Source organism: Ostrea edulis, chromosome 5 (genome assembly GCF_947568905.1).
Source record: "Ostrea edulis chromosome 5, xbOstEdul1.1, whole genome shotgun sequence".
Lineage (NCBI taxonomy): Eukaryota > Metazoa > Mollusca > Bivalvia > Ostreida > Ostreidae > Ostrea > Ostrea edulis.
The window spans coordinates 55503615-55531242 of record NC_079168.1 but is presented as its reverse complement, the minus strand read 5'-3'; the positions used below and the strand labels follow the sequence as shown (position 1 = coordinate 55531242).

At 36.0% G+C, this 27628-nt stretch overlaps 2 protein-coding genes across 4 annotated transcripts in view; both read right to left on the bottom strand.

Annotated features, from left to right (window-relative positions):
- Positions 1 to 6770: 6770 nt before the first annotated feature.
- LOC125650165 (uncharacterized) lies at positions 6771 to 14916 on the bottom strand. Of its 2 annotated transcripts, none has more exons than XM_048878191.2 (3): positions 10864 to 14916; positions 9464 to 9566; positions 6771 to 8389 (listed from the first exon to the last, which is right to left on the bottom strand). In XM_048878191.2, exons 2-3 carry the CDS (start codon positions 9534 to 9536, stop codon positions 6969 to 6971), a joined length of 1494 nt encoding a protein of 497 aa, XP_048734148.2. In that variant the 5' UTR covers positions 9537 to 9566; positions 10864 to 14916; the 3' UTR covers positions 6771 to 6968. The 2 variants fall into 2 exon arrangements, with proteins under 2 accessions (XP_048734148.2, XP_048734149.2); XM_048878192.2 differs by having other exon boundaries at positions 9464 to 9548.
- A 1251-nt stretch (positions 14917 to 16167) lies between these two features.
- Positions 16168 to 27628, bottom strand: part of LOC125650166 (O-methyltransferase MdmC-like) — a 57167-nt gene continuing 45706 nt past the window's right edge. For both annotated transcript variants that reach the window (XM_048878193.2, XM_048878194.2), the window contains exon 6: positions 16168 to 16339. In XM_048878193.2, the coding sequence (XP_048734150.2) occupies positions 16238 to 16339 (102 nt within the window). In that variant the 3' untranslated portion in view covers positions 16168 to 16237. The remainder of the gene's footprint in view (positions 16340 to 27628) is intronic.

Sequence of the window (27628 nt, the reverse complement as noted above, 5' to 3'; positions counted from 1 at the left end):
CAGGTATCCGTGTTTGCTTGACTCTCTATTTTTTTTTATTCCTAATAGGAGTTATGAGATTGATCACAGTTCGATATCTTCACCTTTACATACAAGTATATTCGTTGTTTTATTTCTTTAAGAGAGGAAATTAACAACATCATGTTAAAAGAAGAAACACATTTTGATTAATGAAAATAATGTACCTTTTACACTTCATGAAAAAAAACCTACTACATGTACCCCTCACTTCTCTGTGATGACTTGCACTTTTGGAACTGGAATGATTTTAAGTTTAATTGAAAATGCGGTGCCATCTTAAGTGCACAAAGATGTAATACCTAGGGATTTTAAAAAGCAGTGTGTGCTTGTTTGATTAATTAATTACATAGAATATCTCTAAGTGTAGACGTTGGTTTATTCCTCTAACTAAACTATTGTCTACTAAATATATATTGCGTCACCAAAAAGTGACAACCACACACAATAGTCACTATAGAGGGACTCATGTACCGTGTACAGTACAAATCATATTCTTCCTTACATACAATGACTTGGAAATTTGAATAATCTGCATAAACACGCATTCAATAACTTACAGTGTAGGCAGTTGGAGTAAATTTTTGTTGCAAATGCGAGAAAAAGTTATTACGTCAAGCACGCGCAAATATGTAGGTCACTGGCGTGTATATTGTCAATAAATTTCCGCCGATTGTGACCACACTGATGTATTTATAGTTCACCTTCGATGAAAGCTTTAGACATTGGTCACGGAAACTTAATAGCGACATTAAGAGAGGAAAAACATGTAGCACTGCATGCATCTGATTAATAATTATCTTAAGATGTTATACTGAAATTTATTCAAAGCGTAAATCCAGTATCTCAGATATTTTTATGAAGGTTTTGTTCACTTCTAAAATATGATATAGGATTTATTTAGTTCTCACTTTGTTGCACTTGTATCTTTACTGCAGTACTAGTCAATGTTACATTTACAAGACCGCTAAGGTTGGTTGCTGATATAATGTTTAAAGTCCCGCTCGAGAATTTTTCACTCATATTGAGATGTCACCATTGCCGGTGATGAGCTGCAAAATTTAAGCCTATGATCGGCGCTTATGGCCTTGTTTAGGGGGGTATTTGTTGTGCTACACATGCTGTGACACGGGACCTCGGTTTTTGCGGTCTCATCCGAAGGACCGCCCCATTTAGTTGTCTCTTACGACAAGCAAGGGATACTGAAGAGTTATTTTAACCCGGACCCCCACGGGATAGACCGCTAAAGAAAACAACCCTATATCAGTCGAAGGAAAAACACAATCTAAAAATGTGAAGAAATTAATAATTTGCGCACTGATGTATCAAAGAGCAGCTGTTTGATTTTCACGTTCGAAAACAGTATTTTAAACCGATTGTCGCTTCAATTAGTGATTGAGCAAGAATAAACACACTGTTTTTATGTGTAAAAAGCATGGGGTGAATATGGATGCATGACAATTTAATTGTCCATGTATTTGTAGTTATGATACTGAACCTGAATATTCGAAAAAAAAGTATCCCTTGCAACAGGGACAACGATATCTAGAAAAACCAGCATTCTGAGAGCATTGCATAGCAATACATAGTCCCCTACCGGTTGCAAAAATCACTGTACCACAATATTCAAAGTTCATTATGTAGGTTATGGTAAAAGGGAAAATTGGGGAACCAGGATAGGAATGATTGGAAATCAACTAATATTCGGGTAGAGACTAGACCAGGAAAAAACAAATTTATAAATAGGTTAAGGTCTTTAACCAAGTCAATAAACAGTGAAATTTAGGTGATCATGAATAATTTAGCTACATTGTTGTATTACATGTACTATGCTAGAAGTTTTAATGAGTGTAGTACTCTCATCTACAGAACAAGAAACTTGGATGTAAAATTCATGCTATTTCTCTAAGTCCAATAAATATCTGCAAGAACAGAGAAAAAAGTGTGGAAAACTGATCTGACGGACAGTAAACATAAAGTCCCCTTCGACTTCGTCGGTAGGGGACTAAAAATTCTGTTCTGAATATCTAAGCCGATACATGTATTTAAGCTAAATTCTTATATGCAACAACAGTAAATGCCATCGAAAGTACCGATACTGATAATATATGTAACATTAACACGATATGACTAATTTGAACCCACCCTAGAGTCAAAACCCAGGGGTTACGAAATTCACAATTTCGGTGCACCCTTTTCTGCTTTTCTTAAATCTGCAGTTAGTTTTTATACTATATCAGCAAACACAAGACGTCTGTCTTTCAAATGATAAAGACTATAATAAATTTGGCTCCACTCTGGAACCAAACCATTACCCCTTAGGATAATGAAATTTACAATTTTGGTGAAGGACTACCTATTCCTTCTAAATATCTATTTGGATTCAATTTAGTATCAATACCATTAAAGATATTATTTGAACATTTTATACATAATATATACTAAGTTTGGTCTCGCCCTGGAGTGAGAACCTTTATACTCCAAGGATCATGAAATTTTCAATTGTGGTAGATGTTCTCATGCTCTTTTCTTACTCATGTGCGGTTGTAGAGAGATGTTTGGAAAAGTGATCAATTTATGAGAGTTTTTGCACCGCCCCTAAGGCCCTGGGGATGCAGAAGTCCTTAAATTTACATGTACTGTGTATATCCACCTTGTCTCAAAGATACTTCCCAACAGATTTGCCAAAGAGAATTTACATTTATCAAAGATGAAATGCAGAAAATAACTACGGGGAATCACCCAATGAAAAGATGACTACGCAACATATATTTTGCAAGTTTATTGGCGATGATTGGCCATGGCTGCTTATAAATGTGGGATAGAATCATGAACGAGCAGCAAATCAACATACGTTTCCCTTTGATAAATGGATTTAACCTCAAGTGGTTAAATCTTAATAGTTTAATGACAAATTTAAAATCAGTTCAGGGAATTTTGAAGTGCACAATATTATCTTGCAGTGCATTTTTTTCCGCTTTGTGTGCTTTGGTGTTGCCATGAATACCAATGTGACTTCGGATCCAGCAGAACTCAACTATTTTACCTTGCTTAGTTAAAAGACAGTACCGGTGTAAGATATCTAAAATATATGTAAGATTAATATTTATGTTCTTTATTGACTGAAGACATGATAAGGAGTCTGATAATATAGTAAAATGTTTGTCATTAGAAGTTTTTATGCATTCAAACGCAAGCTGAATAACCGTTGCTTCGGTGGTATAAATTGTTGCTTCATTCGGAAGTCGTGCAGAGAAAACGTCGTTTGTAATTACTGCAGCAGCAGCGACTTTATTTTGGTCTTTTGAACCATCTGAATAGATATCAATTGTAGTATGTTTGGATTGTTTTATGTCGGATAATTTTTGTTTGAAAATAACGGAATTTGTTTAAGATTTCTTTATATTCAGAAAGTGATGTGTCTACTGTGGGTTTTAGTAGTTTCCTCGGTGTATTTTGAAACTGGGAGGTTGCTTATGAAAATCGTTCGATTCTTCAGAATGTTCAAATTTTAGTTTAAAGGGTTGAGTAGTGAAAATTGTATAATTAGAAATTGTTGCGATGAATTATATTACAACTGTGATAGAATGAAAAATTGTAGCAAAAATTGGGCCTATTGCATTAGGCCATCCTTAAAAAATTGTATGTTTGCTGTAACGCGACCGACCCACTCAAACACCGCGACTCAATTTTTTTTATGGCTACTCTGAAAGCTGGGTTTTTTTTGATCGAGATTTAAAAAAAAAAAACCAACATGGCGGACAAGTCCATGGTCACATTTACTGTGACTGTCAATTTAAAGCAATATATGCTGTAACTGACGGTAAATGAATTGAAAACTAAAAGAACAAATTGAATAACATAATTGTGATTGAATATTCTTCATAAACCTGTCGTATCAGTAAATTAATATGTCAATTCATGAATTATTGTCTTCATGACAGCAATTCCTGCTCATCATCTCCAATGTGCATTGACCTCGGAGGACATCAGTTGCTGCCAACCCACACACTGATTCTACATATCATGCGTGTCCATATGATTAATTAGTGTTTTAACAGACTTTGACAAAAAATTTAAAATGATACCCACTGTAAGGGACTTGGATTACCAGCAGTCCCAATTGCAAGTTAAAACTATAGGCCTAGCAGAAATGCATTCGACATTTTAATGCAGCCACCAAGTACCTAAAAAGTGCCTAACTTTTTGGTTGACAAACAACGATTCACAGGTTTTCAAAATGGAAGACATATAAACATTTAAATATAGTCATAGATAACTTTATTTCAGTATCTGTTGAAGATCGACTGGGACTGACAAATAATTACACTAGTAATGTATAATAGCAATGCCTTTCCATATTGCCCATATATACCTATATATTCATAAAGTCTGAATGCTGTCCGTGTCTTGTGTACCTTAGTGTGTAACAGTAGGCAGATTCAAAGTGAGAATTAGTATAATTATGTTATACCTATAAACTACAATACACACACAATAAACATAATGTATCACGATACAAATAAGGAATAACTCTTGTTTAGGAATAGATCACATGGTAATTGACATAAACGCTGGTGAAAGCACTATGTGGGCCAATCGCTTTATCAACTCGTTACGTAAAATTTGTCTAATATGTCTAACCTTCGGCTGAAAGCTAGCTTGAGTGACGTCACATTTGCACGAGAGAATGGTGATCGATTCATGAGACCATAAACCCATTGTCTACTTGGTAGTGTTATATAGAACAGAATGTAAATATAAATATATACCAGTACCTGTTTATCGCAATCTATTTACATTCTGCATTGAAAACTTGACTCCAGTTCAGTTCTTGAAGTAAATTTATTAGTTTTGAAATCTTTAATGTGTTGTCCTAGTGTACATCGCAATTTTGCTCATTTACAAATCAATCTAGTAAGTGATTTTCAAAAAAAAAAAAAAAAAAAAGCCTACCTACTTACCCACACTGAAAAATCTGAGTCGCGTTACAGCAAACATACAATTTTTTAAGGATGGCCTTAAACAAAAAATGTACGAGATCGGGTTAGGATATATTTGGTGTCATCAGGAGAATGCAACTTCTAATTTTTTCTTTCTTATTATAAAACAGAGGTTGACTGATATGTTTGTTCAATTTGATTGATTGATGTTTTTCCGCCACACTCAACAATTTTTCAGTTTGTTCAAAGTTTAGTTGAACAAATTAATTGTTCTTCAAAGTGTATTATTTACAAACATATTATTGATCACTTTTCTTTACAGTATTACCTTTGTAAACCTATACATAATATGTATAAAAGTCACATTTGTGGAATCAGACTATTTTCTCACAATCTTGAAATTGAAACATGCCGCCATACAATATACTTAGAGAAAATAGAGTATGTAAATTTTGTAAAAATGACATAGAGGACGAATACTTTGTATTAATTTGCACTCATTACGAGGAATTTTGTCACAGTGTCATGTTTTGTGGCCTGTTTATGCACCAACTTTCTGCATATTTATGTAAATATTGTGACGTATATACAATAATTGTGTCACTGGCTGGGATAAGACTTCATTTCTAGTCGTCTCTATTTTGGAATTATGTAACGCAAATTTTGCCATATTCCATGTCCTTGCATAATCTTATCCCAGACTTTATTTTGTTTTCAAGTCATTTGTTCAAGAATAAATCACAAACCTCACTCTAATTTCATGTTGTCTGTTGTATAGAAGTTCATCTGATTGGAAGATGCATAAACAAGCTGCGTCAAAGTCAGATAGCGCAAGTTTTCAAATAGTTGTGGATATTAAGGAAATTTATTTTTAAATAAATGTTTTTATGTACACACTATTTTTTCTTTGTTGTAAAACTACAAATTTTCAACATGAAGTAAACATATGCTACTTTTTGTATTTTGCTGTAAACCTATATATTTATACACTCATGATGCTCCTTACATTCAATATTGACGTCAGTGTGTCGTTAGCCAATGGTATTCATTCCTTGTTAGACTGTGTTTGCATTAGAAGCTTGTATATTTTGGAATACATTTGTTCACCTTCCTCAATTCCCACCTCCACCCGCCTGTTTATGCACCAACTTTTTGCATATTTATGTAAATATTGTGATATATATACAATAATTGTGTCATTGGCTGGGATAAGACTTCATTTCTAGTCGTCTCTATTTTACAATTATGTAACGCAAATTTTGTCATATTACTTGTTCTTGGCTGGGATAAGATTTCATTTCTAGTCGTCTCTATTTTGCAATTATGTAACGCAAATTTTGTCATATTACATGTTCTTGCATAATCTTATCCCAGCCTTTACTTTGTTTTCAAGTCATTTGTTCAAGAATAGATGACCAAACCTCACTCTAATTTCATGTTGTCTATTGTATAGAAGTTCATCTGATAGGAAGATGCAAAAACAATCTGCATCAAAGTCAGATAGCGCAAGTTTTCAAATAGTTGTGGATATAAATTATTATTGGCAAAAACAATCTGTTTTCAAATTTGTACAAGTATTAAGTGTTGATAATGTACACGAACTTTGTAATTTAGGGAAATATTTATATTATGCACTTAAGTTGCGAGAAAACCTTGTTTAAAAGTTATTCTCCGTTGCTTGCTTGAATTTGTACACCGCCATACAATGTCATTTTTATGTATTTATGAAATTGATGTGATAAGACATGTCTTAAGCAATAAAGAGAGATATTTGAGTATGATTGAGAATATAAGTAAAACAGTAAAACGTTTTGTTCACCCTAAAACTACGAACTTTATTTCCATGTACTACTTTCCACAATTGCACAACAAAGATTGACTGTATGGAATGTGCCATTGCGAAAATTTGAGTGTGGATGTTACCATTATCGCCAATTTGATTTTCGTTTGAAATACACAATTCAAAGTATAATAAAACATACACGTGTCCATTCACATCCAACAATTTCATTTTTTAACTGTCAATGGGTGCCATGCATTACTGTCTGCCGAAATGTAATTTTCTCTTCCTTTGTTTAGTCCACCTCCGACTATGTCCTGGCCCGTGCCTCCGCCTCCAAACATTTTCCTTAGGGCGCCTACTCTACTTCCTCCACCGACAGACTCTACTGGTAAGGTTAGGGACAGGTGGCTTTTGGGGTGAGGGGACATGCTATTTTTTGATACGACACTCCCTCTTGTCTTAAAACCACCACCCGGCTGGTCGTTCATCATGCTTTGTCTGTGGGATAGTGCGTTTGTCATACCACTCGTAAATCCAGAACCCATTCCTACTGGATGTTCCGCGCCTGTTCGTGCGGAGACAAAAGACGATCTGCTTGGACTGTCATCCATCATTCCTCCTGTTGATTGACCGGACAGTCTTAAAGATGTCCCCCCTACACCTCCCAATGCATTTCCATCGGAGGTTCCAAATACAGATGACAAGCGCCCATTTGCTCCAGCTGGAACTGACCTACTTCCACCAAGAACAAGGTTCGAGCCACCAAAAGGACGACCCTTACTCTCGCTTTCGGATGTTCCAAATATTTGTGAAAACTTTCCATTTGATGCTCCAACTGACCCCATTGGTGCTGAACTACGCCCACTCATTACTAACTTTGATCCACCCATTGGAACACCTGCGAAACTTCCTCCAGATGTACCCATCATAGATGAAAATTTCCCACCAGATGTTTGAACTGGCACAGACGTGCCCCCGCTTAAAACTAACCTTGACCCTCCCATTGGCTGTGCCTGGCTACTGGAAGACATTCCTGTGATTTTAAGTCTTTCTCCAAGTTGCTGTGGGAAAATATCTTTCGTACCTTGCTTTGCAACAAAATGCCAATGCTCTTTTTTATTAACATCAGGTGTTATGAATCGCATTATTCGGTTTGCTTGCGGGGTTCCACTCATCACATTCATGCGGTTCCCATGGAGCCACAGTGACTTGGATCCTGTAAACTTGTTTCCGTACTTTTGTGGATTGTAGAAATTATTTGTTTCAAAATGGATTGTACTTCCGCTTCCCCAGTTACTTCCACGAGGCTTTACCATTCCGGGAGCGGTTCCAACGCATGTAGCACGACAGTCCTCGTATGTTTGGAAATTGTTGCTGTTGCCCTGGCAGCCACCATAAGTAAATTTCTCACAGCAACCCGTTGTCGGATTGTAGAAATATTTCTCAATGGAAGATCTACAAGGTCCTGCATCCGGTGGAATGTGGCATACACAGTGCTTCCTGCAGGAGTTTTCCGTTCGAAACCGATTTTCATTACCTCCACACCCAGAGAACATGAAGCGATCGCATCGACCGGAAATTGGATTATAAAAGTAATTCTCAATCTGCGCTGAACAGGGTCCCCGTTTCTTTGGAAGTAAGCATACTACAATATAGGTATAAAATGTTATAATGTCTCGAATGAAATTCATGAAGTACATTTTCTTGGATTTTTTAAAATCAAATTTGCATACGGCATTTCTGAGCTTGAGTACAAGGCTCAAATGATTGGAATGTCCGGCATCTGAACGTCTTTCTAGCATGTATACACGTTTACACTTTTATATTCTCAACATAAACCTTTTGGCCATTCAAGTATTTTGTAATTTTTAATAGAAGATACTAATTGTTTAGGTATTTTAGTAAACCAGGGTGGTTTGATTTGACACAACCATTCGACTAGATACATGATTAAGCCATAGCAAGCATGAACGTTTCCTTGTATAATGGATATTAAGAGTTTAGAATTGACAGAGAATCTTTAAGATTTGTCATTTTTCATAAATAATACAATTAAGGTATTATATTGACGCATCCTCATTTAATGTAAATTCAAGTTTGTTCATACAATGATTTATAAGGCTAAAGTTTAAAGTTGTACATGGGAACATAAACAAATGTTATTTAAAATATTCATAAGAAACATAAAGGTGGACTTTGTCTAATAAGCATGTAAGCATCATATTGTAGTGTAGATACAAGTTTATTCAAATTATGACCCCTACGGTCAAAGCGGCGGTATTTTGTCAAAATCATACGCAAATGTCAAATGTAATATATCAAGTTTGCTAAAATTATGAAGTCTGCTACAAGAGCGAGACCGCAACAAGGGTTTTCTGCACAGAAATTATGAAATAACTAGAAATTTACATGGCATGAACTACAAGGTAAATTAAAATTAACTGAATCAAACACTCGTGTTGATTGATTGTATGTGGTTTAACGCCGTTTTTGGCAATATTACAAACCATTTTACGACACTCGTGTTGTGTTCAAAACTTTTCATGACCAGTACGAGAGCACTTGGGGTTTTTCTTACTTTTATATAGATGTATATTAATATTAGGTGAGCGTTGTGGGTCATGGGCCTCTTGCCTGAATGGAAATGTTGATGTAGTCAAAAGTAAAGGATTTTAAGCAATCTGCAGCCAGTTAAAAGAAAGAAAGCGAGAGAAGTTACCTCCTGGTGGCTTCCAGTCCTCCTTGCTGTAGGCCAGGGTAAAAAGGGCCACACAATACAACACCCCTCGCATTTTTGGAGAAATCTGTGAAATATGGTACACCTGACAATTCAAAATAAATGAAAATATTCTTACCCTTAGAGTAAACTTGATGTATATCTTTTTCAATCCTAAAAGATTTCACCAATATCAATACAAAACCCACAATTTGGGTGAAGTCCAAGAACATGACGTTTATACATCCCCACCTCTTTTCGGTTCATGGGTACAAATATACAGAATGAATACATGTAAACATCGGACCAATGTCTTCTCTGTCAATTACAGCTTCAAAATGTTATTGTGAGCTATTTAATGAAGGAAGTTTTGTAATTCATAAATCCCATGCGCGTTTCTCGAAATTTCCAAAACCCAGTACCATGCAGTATCGAGAACCCACGTCACAATAACCAGTTACATTATTTACCAGTTTTCCGTGGGGATAGGGGTTAGAATAAGTCATCAGTATCCCTTGCTTTTTTATGAGGCTACTACATGTAAATGGGACGGTCATTCGGATAAGACCGCAAAAACCGAGACCCCGTGTTACAGCAGGTGTGGCACGATAAAGATCCCCCCCCCTGCTCAAAGGCTGTAAGCGCCGAGCATAGGCCTAAAATTTGCAGCCCTTCACCGGCAATGGTGACGTCTCCATATGAGTGAGAGATTCTCAAAAAGGACGTTAACAATATTTAATCAACCAACCAACCAGTTTTGTAACGGGTTTAGTCCTGGTTACACGTAGGAGACCCGGAAGCGTACATTCTGCTTTTAAATTTAAAATCCTTCAGCTTGTAATAATGGCATGAACATATTGCAGTATGCATATATAGTATATTATTGTACTTATTTATTATCAAGATTGTGATATATATATATATATATATATATATATATATATATATATATATATATATATATAATATATATATTGTTACCGAATGCTTGTTTAATATGTTCTCTATGATGTGTTAACAGCGAATGAGAAAAAATAAAACTTGAAAATCAACGAATCTTGAAACTATTGAATTTATCAGTTAACCATAATATTAAGGTTCCAAGTCCTTGAGTGAATTACATTTTGTACATACTTTCAGAGTTTTAGAATGGATATTAAATTAAATTTTTCTTCTGACTAAGGCTAGACATTGCGGTGAGTAATGAACACTTAGTATAATGTATGTAGCTAGAATAATGTATTGAAAGACATATACATTGAATCTTGTTATGAAGCACTTTTTAAATTTATCATTCATTCGTGGTAAATTATCTAATTCTATAATTATTTCAAGTCAATCATAATACATACGAGAAACCAAAATTATCAAAAATGTCATGAAAACAAATGTAATAGTCTTACCGAACGGGTTTCCTTTTAATGAATATTAACTACGTAGTAAGACCCACTGTTCCAAAGCAGTTCATTTGATGTAGTCGCCCACTGCCCCCGAGGTCCACCATTTATAATATAGACATCCAGGAAACAGGGCCGTGAAAGTACACCGTCGAAAAAATATTTGGTTGATGTTAGCAAATTATGGATGTATGACCAGCAAGTCATCAACCCTCTACGTCTTTCAAAATTCTGTGTTAGAAATACAAATTAATATCTATATTTCCTAAATAGTTAATGAAAACTAAAGCGACCAGTGATCCTTGGCAATGTATCAGCAATGGCGGCGTAGCCGAAAGGAGTTCATGCCAACTCATGTCCTCTTCTGACGGGGTCTGCTTGAGTAATTAATTTACAAACCATGCACTTTGACTCAACTACCGTCTTTTTCTGACGGTGGCCGCTGGGTATACCGTTTTCTAATCTTTGTTGTAGGCATGCTGTATACACAAAGAGATTATTCACACTGTTGTAAAAATAGTATTGTGCCCTTAGACACCGATACGGTGAATATTTGCTCTCTCATTTCTCACTCCATCATGAAAAAAGTGTTACGTGTATTGTGTGTAAAATGTAAAACTTATACGGTACCAATTTTGATGCACCAGATGCGCATTTCGACAAATAATGTCTCTTCAGTGATGCTCAACCGAAATGTGTCCAGTGAATTAAAGTACAAAAAAGTCAACGAAACAACAAGCAAACAGAAAGATGTTCCAGCTAGGTGCAGGAAGGATGACCAGTTAGATTACTAATTAATTATACCCATTCATTTAACGGAAGTGTCACAGAACATGAAAAAAAAATCTTTTGAATAATAAACTTAAAAGACCTACTGAAGCTAAATAGTGTGGCCTAAGTCTCTATTTGGAGATTTTAACACTTAAACACTCTGAGTTAAAGATTTATGGAGGTCATATATTATTTCCCAGCATGCATCTGTGCTCTTACGTAGATGAGGCACATTGCTGATCTTGACTGGGTCACTGTTATACAACAGGAGTTTATGGATTAACATTAGAATTGATGGATAAGGTTTTAGGGGGGGGGGGGGGGGATTGCAATCATATTTAACAACAATGCAAGAAAACACTACCACAAAATATCTCCAGCTCCCCCAACATCTGAATTTACTCAGAAGCACTGTATAATTCAAGATTCAAAATCAATTGATTTTATTAGATATTAAAATATCTGGAGATAATTAACGTTATTGTGTCACATAAAAGTACTGCAAAATTATTAAAGCTAAATGGATATTTAGAAAGAGCAGGTAGTCCTTTACAAAATTTGTAAGTTTGATGATCCCAGGGGTGGGCGTTGGTATCAGGGTGGGGACAAAATAATCAATTATTGAATTTTTGAACAATAGAAATTTTAACATCTTCTTGATAACTACTATTCCAATTCTTTTCAAATTTGGTATGGAGCATTTTTGGGACAAGGGAGGGGGGCATAAATTGTAAATTTCAGGACTCTTGCACCTCTGGGGCTTTAGGGGTGGGGCAAAAACTGTCAACAAATTGACCAATTTTCAAAAGTCTTCTTCTCTACACCAATCTTTAAGAAAAAAACTAAATGCATAGTGATATAGAACAGGAATCCCTCTACCAAAATTGTAACTTTCAGGGTCCCCGGAGTAGAGTTTCTGACCCCAGGGCAGGGCCAAACTTGGCACATATAGTGTATGTGTGCAAAACATATGAATGTTATCTGCTTACAATGCTATCGATACTAAATTGAAACTAAATGGATATTTAGAGGAAGTAGATAGTCCTTTACCAAAATTGTAAATTTCATGATCCTAGGGGGTAAAGGTTTGGTTTCAAAATTATTATAATGATTTGAAGGACTTCTTTAAGTTTGCTGATACCGTATAAAATTTAAAATAAATAATAGCACAAAAGGATGTGCAAAAATGGTGAATTTCGCATCCCCAATGTTTTGACTCTACGATGGGTCCAAATTAGTAATATCGTTTAATGTTAATACATATATTACGTAAAACCTTTCATCAGTGTATGCACTTTTGTGGGCATTGAGGTTTTAAGAATACATCTTGTTTTATACTGTTGCTGAACATTAGAATATAGCTTATATATTCAGAACAGTATATTATTTCTAGATTTTATAACCCTTGGGAGCAGTGATACTTTTAACTCAGGTGACCGATAAGGCATGTGGGCCTCGTTTTTCTGCGGTCTGCATCTACTAGTAAACTTTGCAGATTGTTTTTATCTTATACTTACGAGGTTTGAAAAAATGCAGGAAGAAGCCACTACTTGGGAAACATTTGAAGATGATGATGAACCATCAAATCTACAAATCTTTTGCTCCGAATCCAAAACAGTTTCTTTTTTTTTTGCGATTCTGTGGGCAATGTTTTTGTCGTGGTGTTGATGAAAAAAGTGGATGTTACAGTGCTTTCAGAACACACAGTCAGAATGCTAATGTGTACCTCCACAATAGAATACAACATTTCTTTGAAAATATTAATGGAGCTTCACTTTGTAACATCAACTTGTTTATCAGTAGCCGGTTTCGATTTAAAAACTTATCATATGCAGAAAAAGCTCTTGCGTATTGAATCGGTTAAAAAACATAAACACCATATGCAGTTACCATGGAATATTGGAATATGGAAAGTTGACGACGAAGAAGCTGAAATCATCCCTTTTTGCCATAAAGTTGAGTTGTTAAGTTTGCCGTTAACATCTATGTTCAATAAAATATCTAAGTACGAAGCAGATTTGGAAGACTCGGTGTCTTTTATTTTTAGTTCACTGGAATATATCGAATAAACTAACTCTACATCATGAATGTCAGAAACCAACACATCATTGCAAGTATACATCTACCCCACTATGGAGATTGATTGAAAACAATTCACATGTTTCAGACACGAACACATTATCATGTTTTAATAGAATTTAATAGCTACTAATTTCATATTGGGTGAAGAGTTTCTATATGGAGGTTTGTATTTTGATTCTACACAGTAACCTAGAGACCAAATCTAATAAGTGATACCACAAAATTCCATAGTGTGTCTTTGGTATACTGGATTTCTTTCTTCGTTACAGACAGAATGATCCATCTCAAATGAGGCATTTCCCGTGTTTGTTTTAACAAGACTTCTGAATGTTTAGATTCACTGCCAGTATATGAAAGATAAAAACTGCTTGTTGATGGTATAAAAGAGGGAAAAGAAATAAGGGTCAAATGCTGAAAACGATTAACTAAATATATGGAAAAACTTAAGGTAGTGATTGCATGGGTCATTGAACATTAATGAATCTATGATTTTTTTTTGATTTTTACATATTTTGTAGTTGACAGTATCTGTAACTCATTATGAAAGTATCATATATGATTTTCACGGAAATTGTGACGCTATGGTTGTCATAGTAACCCCTCTTGTCGACTTTCTGTAATAAATGATACAGGTATTTCAGGTGGTGTTTAAGATTGATACAAAAAGAGTGATATAAATTTTATATCAAATTGAAGTTAAAGCCTTAAATAATATATAATTTGTATTAATATATACATTTATTTTCTTATGAAGTAGAAGCAGGGCTGCTTTTGAGCACATTCACCAAAGCAGACATATTTTCACCCCCGAAAATAATGACCAATGATTTTTTTTTTAATTTTTAAATATGTTTTAACATATGTTAGTAGGAATTTTCCCTGAAAGTATCAATATTAGTTTTCAGGTTTACTATGGCGCTATGTGCACTATAGCTACCCACTCCCCTTCCTTACGTCAATGCTGCAGGTGATATCTTCCTTGCATTTATTTTAACTCATATCAAAACTATGTTTTGTTGTTTATTATTAAATTTATTCCACATAGCATGATATTACTGTTGCTTTGGAGATGTTTTTATTACTTCTGTTTGAAATTACTGCTATACTCATGCTCTGGGAGTATATGTTAAAAACGCGGGAAATATAAACCATCCGATGTAAACTGCATTGTGACGTCGATACCTGCAATGTTTTCATTATTTTTTTTTTTCTACTTTCAAACTAAACGATTATCAAACAACAACGAAATTTTCTTATTTTTTATATTATAAAAAGTAACTGACAGCAAGTGCTGCTTTTCAGAATACACACTTCTTGATTTTTCTTAACATCCACGTTACATAGTAGCATTTTAGATTTATGTGCACTAACACCATACACATGTTATTAAATTCATAGCATTATATATTATGAATTTAATAGGCCTAGTGGTTTATGCATTAAATTTACGTGCTGTAAGACTGAAAATTAACAGGGGTGGGTGGGTGATATGCATCATGGGGACTTGGGGCCTAATGACTATTATTTAAAAGATAATTAAAACATAAGGGATTTTTCAGTTGTATTGTATTTTATTTGTATATATTTCTAAACATATTTTCACTTTACCCTGTATCTGGTTATAGCTGAGAAGTCTTTGTTTCCATTGTCTATCATTATTACTGATGCTTAAGCGCTTGACGTATTCCGGAATTGAAAACGAAAATAGTCGCTTTTTAGATACTACATGAATGATCCACTTGATGTCTTGCAATTACTACCTTAAAAGCAGAATGCATTACAGCAGAAGTAGAAGAGAGTCTTGGAAATTAAATCCAGCATACAAATGATATCTTGTACGATGGCATGTGGTAAAAAGCAGAAGAAATTTTAATTTATAATGTCCTGGGTGATTTGGAATGTTCCGCAGAAGAAAGGAAAGCACTAACAGCACACATTAGGTTTAGACAGAAAGTACTGAAACAAGTTGTCAAAGATAAGAAACTTTATAAAAAGGGAAAGTGATGTTGATTGAGGATGCAGCAGAAGGCCCATATGAGAAAGGGTGTTCAAATGAGACCTCACCGTTCGTTGAGAAGAAAGTGCATCACACATTCAGTGTAGGGAAATGGAAAAGTCGGATCATCAGTGTAGTCAAAGGTTTTCCCAACTTTTACAATATTGTATATTACCATGGATATTGCTGACACTAGTAACCCAGCAGCAAAGAGAATTACAGAGATGACAATCTTTAAATTATTCCTTCCCGTGGGGATCCGGGTTAGAATAAGTCCTCAGTATCCCTTGCTTGTCGTAAGAGGCGAGTGAAGGGGCGGTCCTTCGGATGAGACCGCAAAAAACATTTTTTCTACTTTAAAAGTACAAATGGGGAATAGTAACCAATTTAATCTAGAACCAAACTTATATTACTGCATCCATATGAAAGATCGCAATTGAGAGATTTTTCATAAAGAGAAGTGCACGAAAATAACTTTTTATTTTGAAACTACACCGTCCTTTTTTTCCCCATACAAAGCAATGAAAAAAATTATTTTATATAATTGAGATCGCCCTTTTTTTCTGGGACTGAAGCATCTGTGTCCTCCTTTCTCCTGATAATGTATACTCCATCTCGCAGGGGAAGCATCACCTTTTCAATAGAAAACATTACTTTTGTTTACTTCCTACGTCCCCCTGAAAAATCAGTGAGAATAAAAAAAAAAAAATTCAGACGTCGATCAAATGTATTTAAAAAAACACACCAAACACCCACCCCCATAAAAGAAAAAATAAGAGGCCCACAGGCCTTATCGGTCACCCGAGTACTAGTTAGAAGTATCATTAATCCCAGGAGCTATGAAAGCTTAAAAAAAACACCTGTTTCTGAATATCTAAGCTAAATTCTAATATTCAGCAACAGTTTAAAAAGATGTGTTCTTACATGTAATACTTCAATGCCCTCAAAAGTACATACACAGATGAGAGGCTTTACATGATATATGTAGTGCATACACAGATGAGAGGCTTTACATGATATATGTAGTGCATACACAGATGAGAGGCTTTACATGATATATGTAGTGCATACACAGATGAGAGGCTTTACATGATATATGTAGTGCATACACAGATGAGAGGCTTTACATGATATATGTAGTGCATACACAGATGAGAGGCTTTACATGATATATGTAGTGTATACACAGATGAGAGGCTTTACATGATATATGTAGTGCATACACAGATGAGAGGCTTTACATGATATATGTAGTGCATACACAGATGAGAGGCTTTACATGATATATGTAGTGCATACACAGATGAGAGGCTTTACATGATATATGTAGTGCATACACAGATGAGAGGCTTTACATGATATATGTAGTGCATACACAGATGAGAGGCTTTACATGATATATATATCAAAAGTGCATACACAGATGAGAGGCTTTACATGATATATATATCAAAAGTGCATACACAGATGAGAGGCTTTACATGATATATGTAGTGCATACACAGATGAGAGGCTTTACATGATATATGTAGTGCATACACAGATGAGAGGCTTTACATGATATATGTAGTGCATACACAGATGAGAGGCTTTACATGATATATGTAGTGCATACACAGATGAGAGGCTTTACATGATATATGTAGTGCATACACTGATGAGAGGCTTTACATGATATATGTAGTGCATACACAGATGAGAGGCTTTACATGATATATGTAGTGCATACACAGATGAGAGGCTTTACATGATATATGTAGTGCATACACAGATGAGAGGCTTTACATGATATATGTAGTGCATACACAGATGAGAGGCTTTACATGATATATGTAGTGCATACACAGATGAGAGGCTTTACATGATATATGTATTTTAAACAATATCACTAATTTGGACTCATCCTAGAAACAAAACCCCGGGGTTGCGAAATTCACCATTTTTTTTATGCCCCGAGATCGAAGATCGGGGGGTGGGGTGGGGGGGGGGGGTATTGTTTTTGTCCTGTCTGTCGTTCTGTCATCTTGTCTGAAACTTTAACCTTGCTAATAACTTTTTTGACCTTGACCTTTAAGTTTGACCCACTTTTTGAAAACTTTAACCTTGCTAATAACTTTTGAACAGTAAGAGCTGGAGCTTTGATATTTCACATGAGTATTCCTTGTGACAAGACCTTTCCGTGGGTACTAAATCTTTTGACCATGACATTTACCATACTTTTAAATAATTTGACATTGGTCATAACTTCTAAATGGTAAAACCGCCGCGGTGCCCGAGAGGTTAAAGCGTTCACCCCGCATGCGGAAGGCCGGGATTCGAATTCCGGCCGCGACAGACCCAAGTCGTTAAAACAGGTAGTGACAGTTCCATCGCCAAACGCTCGGCATCAGGTGTGAATGTCACGGGTCCACGGAAATGACCTTAAAAAACGATGACCCGTGTCACAGTAGGTATGGCACGCTAAAGAACCCTCACTGCTCAATGGCCGTAAGCGCCAAGCATAGACCTAAATTTGAAGGCTTTCACCGGTCTTGGTGACGTCTCCATATGAGTGAAAAATTCTCGAGCGAGACGTTAAGCAAGATACAATCAATCATACAATCTAAATAGTAAATATTAGAGCCTTCATATTGCACATGAGCATTTCTTATGACAAGATCTTTCTACTGGTACCAAAATATTTGTCCTTGTGACATTGGCCATTTTTGGAATTGACCATTATCGGGGGGCATTTTTGTTTCACAAACACATCTTGTTTGTACATCATTTTCTGCTATTGCTAAATTATAAATATACATTTACATTTTATACGGTATCAGCAAACTTAAAGAAATCCTTCAAATCACTATAATAATTTAGTCACCACCCTGAAACCAAACCCCTCCCTTATCCCCTGCCCTCCTTTACCCCCTGGGATAATGAAATTTACAATTTTGTTAAAGGACTACATACTTCTCCTTAATATCCATTCAGTTTCAATTTAGTATCAATATATTTAAAGCAGGTATCATTATGTTTACACATGTACACTATATATACCAAGTTTGGCCCTACCCTGGGACCAGAACCTCTATCCCAGGGATCCTGGAAGTTACAATTTTGGAAGAGGCCTTCCTGTTCTACATCATTATGCATTTAATTTTTCTTATGCAGGTGTAGAAAAGATTTTTGAAAATAGGTAAATTTTTGGCTGTTTTTACCCCATCCCTAAGGCCCCAGGGGTTCAAGAGTACTGAAATTAACAATTTATGTCCCTTTGTCCCAAAGGTGCTTTCATAGAGGTCTTGAAAAGAATTGGAATTATAGTTATCAAGAAGTTAAAAATTTCTATTGTTCACAAACTTAATAACTGACCATTATGGCCCCACCCTGATACCAAAACCCCTACCCCAGGGATCATCAAATTTATAATTTTGGTAAAAGATTTTACCTGCTATTCCTAAATATACATTTAGTTTAAAAATAGTATTAGTAGCAATAAAGAAGATGTTATTTAAGTGTTTTACACATAAACACTATATACTAAATTTGGCCCCGCTCTGGGGTCAGAACCCCTACCCCGGGGATCATGAAATTTACAATTTTGGTAGAGGCCTTCCTGCTCTACATCACTAAGCATTTAGTTTTTCTTACACAGTGCGGTTGTAGAGAAGAAGATTTTTAAAAATGGATCAACTTTAGGCAGTTTTTACCCCACCCCTCAGTGTTTCATACCAGATTTGAAAAGAATTGGAATGGTAGTTATCAATAAGTTAGAAATGTTCAATTGTTAACGCACGACGACGGACGACAACCAATTGCAATATGTCACCTGAGTTTAATCAGGTGACCTAAAACCATATATCACTTATGAATATATGCACAGAATAAAACAGAAAATAACATTATTGTCTAATAAAGGTATCCGTGGTAACCGCGGCTCTTTATCAAGCTGAAAGACACTGCCTACAATTGTAAGTGGGTCATTTAACACTGGACACTCGTGAGAATGTTCTGCCTATGATAAATTTTGAAATCGAGGCAGACTACTGACAAATAAGTTGATGTAACAGGTGTTACAGTAGTCTCGATTGAATTCAACATTTAGCAAATTATATGGTCGTTATAATGATACAACCTGTAACCTGTCATTAGGTCTAATGCTATGCGAGGTATTTCATAACAATTGTTAGGCCGTTCTTTTCATTCTGACTACTACTTCCCGTGGGAATCCGGGTTAGAATAGATCCTCAGTGCCCCCTTGCTTGTCGTAAGAGGCAACTAAATGGAGCGGTCCTTTGGATGAGACCGCAAAAACTGAGGTCCCGTGTCACAGCAAGTGTGGCACGATAAAGATCCATCCCTGCTCAATGGCCATAAGCACCGAGCATAGGCCTAAATTTTGCAGCCTTCACCGGCAGTGGTGACGTCTCCATATGAGTGAAATATTCTCGAGAGGGACATTAAACAATATTCAACCAATCATACTGACTACGGATTGCTCCATTTACCTGCTCAAAATATAGGGCTCACGACGGATGTAAACGGTCCTTACTCCTCCAAGGCACCTAACCCCACCTCTGGTGTCTCCAAAGGTCGGTGTTTGTCTTGTTCTCAATTGTGTATTCTTTATGGTATTTATGAGATTGTTACAGACCCTGAAGCGTGCTAATACACCCCCAAAGCGTTTCGTTTCGTGCAAACCGTTCATCGTTCCGGGCAAATCGTTCAGCGTTTCGTGCAGACCGTTCACAGTTTCATGCAGACCGAACAGCTTTCCGTGCAAGAATCGATCAAGCCACACCCACAGGGGCTAAGCCCGTTTTGGGCCCGAACTCTGTGATACCATAAATATAGAAAGGGGTCTAACTCTGACACATAAAAAACTAACCACTCGCTTCAAATGCCTAAAAAATCTTAAACTAGGTAAGCTATGTGTAATTTGTCGTTTTCCTTGCATAGATTAATGTTTTAACTACTTGCATGCCAAATTTCAAGTCACTGGTTCTTAAAATAACAAAGATATACGTCATCGATCTCTCGATTTCACTTGTATATTTTTACTAGGACATTTACCGGTCCAGGTCACGGAGTCGTTTCTCGCCTATGACAGCAGCGAAATTCAGACTAGTATGGAAGATTTCGGACCTGTCAATTAAAATTTCACATCAATTATACGCTACTTACTTCCTCATATTTTAATAATGTTCTTCGTGTAGACGTTACACGACTTATTTTTCCTCAGCAGCGTCAACTGTTGACAAGAGCTGCCATTTTAATGAATACACTAAATACCCGAAATGTCTAAAACTTTAAAGAAGGGGAAAATGGGTAATAATAATCTAAATGAAATAGAATAAACAAAAACAAAAAATTAAAAAAGCCAAGAAATAATGTTCAATTTCCTTCTCTAAGTGCAATATCACAAGAATAATGTTTTGATAAGTTTTAAGGTATTTGAGATTTTAAGTCTATCGGGTATTTAGTGCGTTCATTAAAACGGCAGCTCTTGTCAACAGTTGATGCTGCTGAGGAAAAATAAGTCGTGTAACGTCTACACGAAGAACATTATTAAAATATGAGGAAGTAAGTAGCGTATAATTGATTTGAAATTTTAATTGAGTTCGGGCCCAAAACGGGCTTAGCCCCTGTGGCCACACCCATTCAAACGTGCAGACCGTCCAAACCATGCCCTTAAAAACTTAGCAATTATTTCTCCAAGACGGTACGGTGAAAATCTGCACATAATCTAAACATAACCGTTATTTTAAAACTACAAGACAAAACAAAATTCGATACATTCGTAGTCCTCGAAGCAATTTCAACACCCTTGGCAGTCTCCAGCAAGTGCATAGACATGGTAAATATCTCTGCCCTCGGTAGTTTCCTTTTTGTATAAAGGAATAATTTATCTTGTTTTGATCAAGTTTCTTTTTTTTTTAATAAAAAATATTTCTATAAAAATTGTTAAATCAGCACTGTCTGCATAATGCAAAGATCGACCTGTGTATAACTTGTACATGTATATTGTACGCAAATTCTGAGGTTTTCTTTTAACCATAATGGAGGTATTTGAAATTAACTTTCGTACAGAAGGTGTGAAAATGGGAAGGGGCAATTGAGTATGAAAGAAGAGGTTTTTATAATTTTTTGTCTCTCAAAAATTAATGCAGTTTTCTTTAGGTTTAAAAATGAGGTAAATACCACAATGTAATTGAAATTAGATATTAGATCTGCTCGCATACATAATTGAAGAATCTGTTGATAATTCCTGTAGTTAAGTCATCAGGTTTTTTTTTTTATCTATTTATATATTTGATTTATTTCTCAATCTATTTCAATCATATTCTGAATTTTTCTTTTCGTTTTGTATTGTTCCTTCTATTTATTTCTTTACGTTTTAGATTTTGTGATTTTCCGTATATACATTTCGCGGGTTTATGAGCTCATGCACGAGCGTTTTTACGCTTAGTATATATACTACTACTGGTCAGTTTTCGGGCAGTGCGAGGTTCGTTCAAGCAACAAAGGTCGCTTTTGTATTTCTGTGCCTTGGCCTTCCCTCCCACCCAGGCCATTTTCAGTTTTGAAGCTTTGTCGATTTGATGTTTGCTTATTAAAAGCGATCTTGTAACGAACGCAACCAACCTATTCACTTTTTCTGTTTTGTTTTATTATCAAATAGTCAAGAAAATATTTGTTTTCGGACGAGGGCACTGAGGGAGAAAATAATATCCAAGATGGCAGGTTCTTATCGACTGGCTAATACGATATCTCTATGCACCCCCTATGTTTCAGTAATGCCTAATGAGAAGTTTTTTTAAAAATCATTTTATCTGTTGTCATACACATATACAAAAATGTTTAACATCTGTCTTTCAGAAGAGGCCTGGAATACGTGTATTTTAACGACACTCAGATTGAATGTACAAAAATAGCGAAACAGACGCAACCATTTCATCATCAGTTTGACGGAATTGAATAGAGCAATGAATCACTAAAAGTTGAATAATCAATATTCCATATCGATACAATTTTTACATATTTTTCTTTTATTTCCGAAGGTAAAAAATATTCTTTTTTTTATCCGAACGTGTTCATAAGTCATTTAGCTAATACGTAACAATGGAATTTACCGCGCCGTACATTAGCAATCAATTTAAAATTGATAATTATCATTTCTTTCTCAAACGTTTTTAATATCTAGAATATTATCATTGTATTGAAATTATTTATGTTTAAACTAACCCCAGGGAGAACCAAAATAATGCCAAAATAATCAAAGCGTGCAGGCTATGCCTACATGTACCATTTCGTGCAGACCGAATCACAAAGCGTGCAAGTCACGCCTACAAAGTGGTCAGCGTTTCGTGCGAAGCGTTCCGTGCAAACCGTTCACTGTTCCGTACAAGTAGTATGCTGAAGGATCTGTACATTCTTCGTCATCTTCACTTTCCACATAAAAGTCCAGAGGTTTTGCCACCCTTTCATCAGTGATACCGAGTAATATTTATCAACTTCTCATAACTAAAAGCTTAACTCAAATATAATTTGTAAATTAGATAGTAAAAACGAGCGAAATGGTTCCTTTAAACGAGACTGTTTAAACCCCTGTAACATCAATTACTTGTCAGTAGCTTGCTTGCCTCGACAAAAACTGATGACCGCAGAACAAGCTCTTGTGTATAGAATCAGTTGAGAGACATAATCATATGTAGTTAGCCGTTAACATCTATGTTCGATAAGATATCGAAGTATAAAACAAATGTGGAAGACTCGTATTGACCAAAAAATGTCAATGATTATAAAATATCTCTTTGTTGGTCTGTATGATGATTTTGTAGTCTTTTTCTGTTAAAATGCTTAATGATGATTGATTGTATATTGTTTAACGTCCTGGTTGAGAATTTTCCACTCATGGAGATGTCAACATTGTCGGTGAAGGGCTGCAAAATTTAGGCCTATGCTCGGCGCTTACGGCCTTTGAGCAGGGAGGGATCTTTATTGTGCCACTACAGCTGTGACACGGAGCCTTAGTTTTTGCGGTCTCATCTGACGGACCTTTTATGACAAGCAAGGGGTACTGCTTAATGAGGATTACTTGTACACACACTGAGATATAACGTTTTGTCTTTGATAAATGTAAATTTTTATGAAAAACTACTGAAATTGGGTAGTGTATGAAGTGACACACACATGCCGGAACATCTTCTCATCGCACTAACCCTTGATATCAGTGACTATCAAAAGGTTGGGCTCATTAGACCATTACGCAATCCACAATAAATAAAACATCCAATGAAATCACTGCATCTTGTTATGGTGTACATGGATACAAATGACGCGATTTCGTACTGCTGTTTTGATAATCACCCGCAATTGAAAAATTTACACCACTACTTACGTCTATTGATAGTAGATCAAGTTTGGAAACCTTTTTGCTTAAGACAATATTACTTAAGGTAAGGTTTTCGACATTTTGACATGTAGCAAACAAAGTCATGTTGCATATCAGTAATAATATATTAGATCGACATATGAATGAAAATGAATATTGTTGATAGATAAGTCCTAGTCGAAATATTTTAAAAGTTGAAGACCACAGTAAGATATTTTTCTTATATAGAAGCTTATGAATTAATTCTGCCTCGTACAGTGAGTTATAAATTAAGATTAATCAAACTGCTTTACACATACAAGTGCAGTACTAGTTTCAGAAACTGGATAATTCAAAGTGAATACATATGAAATTATAATGAATATCAATTTACGAGTGAAGTACATGTAGCTTCAGTTTGTAAGCACGGGATCCAAATGTTTTATGTCTAAATCAGGTAGGTTAGAATTATTATCTCTAAATGAAAATAATTGTACTATATGATTAACAAGAAATGTTTGTAAAACATACATACCTCCATGGTGCAAAATTGAAAAGGGTTATACACATACATCATTTAATTGATAGTAGTGTCAAACCAATTCAAAATTTTGAGCAGACAATATCTTGATATGTCTAGAGTGGATTGACCATGTGACCTAAAAATCGATAGGGTCATCTACTACTTATGCTGTACCAGTGTACCAAGTTTGTGTCAATCAAGCAAATGATTCTTAAAATATAGAAGACAATATCTTACTATGTCCAGTTTAACCGTTGACCTTTGACCATGTGACCTCAAAGTCAGTAGGGGTCATCTACTCTTTAAGATGCACCCTTGTACCAAGTTTGATGTCTGTCAAGCAAAGGGTTCTCAAGATACTGAGCAGACAGTATTTTCCTATGTTCAGTTTGATTTTTGACCTTTGACCAAGTAACCTCAAAATCAATAACGGTCATCTTCTTCTGAAGATATACCAGTGTACCAAATTTGATGTCTGTCAAGCAAAGGTTTATCAAGATATTGAGTAGACAGTGTATTCCTATCTCCAGTTTGACCCTTGACCTTTAATCATGTGACCTCAAAATCAATAGGGGCCATTTTCTCCGGAAGATGCACCAGTGTACCAAGTTTGATGCCTGTCAAGCAAAGGTTTCTCAAGATATTGACCGGAGAGTATATTCCTATGTCCAGTTTGACCTTTGACCATGTGACCTCAAAATCAATAGGGTCATCTTCTCCTGGAGATGTATAAGTGTACCAAGTTTAATGACTGTCAAGCGAAGGGGTTTCAAGATATTGAGCGGAAAGTATCTTCCTATGTCCAAAGTGGATTGACCCTTGACCTTTGGACCTGTAAACATTTGGGGTTCTCTTCTACTCATAACCAACCACTTATGAAATATCATTACGATCAAGTTAATGGTTCTCAAGATATTGAGCGGGCAACATGTGGTATACCAACCGACCTACAGGTGCAAAGCAATATGCCTTTCTTCTTTGAGGGGGGGGGGGGGGTGGCATAAAATGGTTTAGGAAGCATGTTTTATTGGCCTGATTACAAGCATTCATTGCGTCTTACCCTGCATTGCACATTGCGCGGTGCACTGTACTTTGTAGTCCGAAATATCTGACATTTTCTTGGCTCTCTTATGATTTTGATATTTTCCGTACCAGGAAAACGACAGAACCGGTGCCATTACGTAAACTGGAAATTTCGCCGCCTCCAGGTGAAGGCGTCATTCTTGGGCCGATTTTAAATACTTGCGAGTCGAATTCAATGTTAAACTCACTTTCAAATATATTGTCATTTGTAATTATGAAAGGCGAAGATTACGAACAGTGATCAATCTCATAACTCCTGTGAGCAATACAAAATAGATAGTTGCGCAAACACGGGCCCCTGGACACACCATAGGTGGGATCAGGTGCTTAGGAGGAATAAGCATCCCCTGTCGCCTGGTCACACCCGCCGTGAGCCCTATATCTTGATCATGTAAACGGAGTTATCCGTAGTAAAAATCAGTGTGCCAAAAACGGCATAACAATCGGTATGAAACACGTCAGACAGCATATGCCCCAATGGTGGGTACCTGTAAAGTGCGAAACGAAACGAAATCTACCGAAACAAAACGAAATCTACCGAAACGAAAGGAAACCTACCGAAACGAAACAGATTGTATGATCGAACTCTTTTTATAATAATTGAAAATGGTATCTTAGGCCCCTGTTAAAGTTTACACATATAAATAAAATTCGCCTCCCCTTTGATGTAGGCTTTCGGCTTGACTGATACAAAGTTTTAAGAGTTGGAAAAGGGGGGGGGGGGGGGGGGGGGGTAAGCACAAAGTACATAAATACCATGTGCAATTAGCTTCGGATCCATAAATTTCAGAACGGAAGGTTACAGTCTCACAGGTCAGAGGTCTGGGGAAACACACTAAACGAGGGATGGGGTCGTCGGCGTTGAATCCGACTTTGGGCATAAATACATGTTTCAGTATTTTTTGCTCTAAAGACAAATATATGTATACATGTGGATATTGTGTATTTGTATGTAGTATATCAAACGGTGGATTCTGAATATGTCCTCCCGTTCTCTTTGTGATTTCTGCTTAAAATCTCCTTGTTCATTAGCCTTTTCAGTTTACAAAATGCCCACCTCCTCCTAATATTATTGCATTAAAAAAATATCCGTTTTCCGTCCCGTTTTCAATTCCCCGTCTGAGCAACATCCCAAATGTATAGAGTTTTTCCATTATTGAAAGTACTCGCACCTCAGCAGTTAGAGATAAAATAAGAGGTTAAGTGCTCTTCCTGCTTTCAATTTTCTCAGACACCAGCTTCTTCAAACAATGTATCTATGCCCAAAGGCGGATCCAACGTCGGCGACCCCACCCCTCGTATAGTGTGTTTCCTCAGATCTCTGAGACTGTAACCCTCGGTTCTGAAATGTATGGATCCGAAACTAATTGTACATGGCATTTAATCAACTACGGATATGTACTTTGTGCTTACTCCCCCCTTTCCAACTTTTAAAACTTTGTAACAGTCAAGCCGAAAGCCTACATCAAAGGGGAGGCGAATTTTATTTATATGTGGTAACTTTCACATGGGCCTAAGATACCATTTTTAATTATTATAATTAAAAGAGTTCGGTTATACAATCTGTTTCGTTTCGTTTCGGTGGGTTTCGTTTCGGTAGATTTCGTTTCGTTAGATTTCGTTTCGTTTCGCACTTTACAGGTACCCCCCAATGGTAGGTTATATTGACGAACTAGATCGTTATAACGACCATAGAATTTGCGAAATGCTGACATCAATCGAGATTGTTGAAACCCCTGTACCATCAAGTTGTTTGTCAGTAGCTTGCCTCGATTTAAAAACTGACTATACGCAGAACAAGCTCTTGCGTATCGAATCAGCTGAGAGATATAAACACCATATGCAGGTGATAATGGATTATTGCTACATAAATATGGGAAGTTGACGATGGAGAAGCTGAAATCATCCCGTTTGTCATACAGTTGAGTTGTTAGTTTGCCGTCAATGTCTACTTTCAATA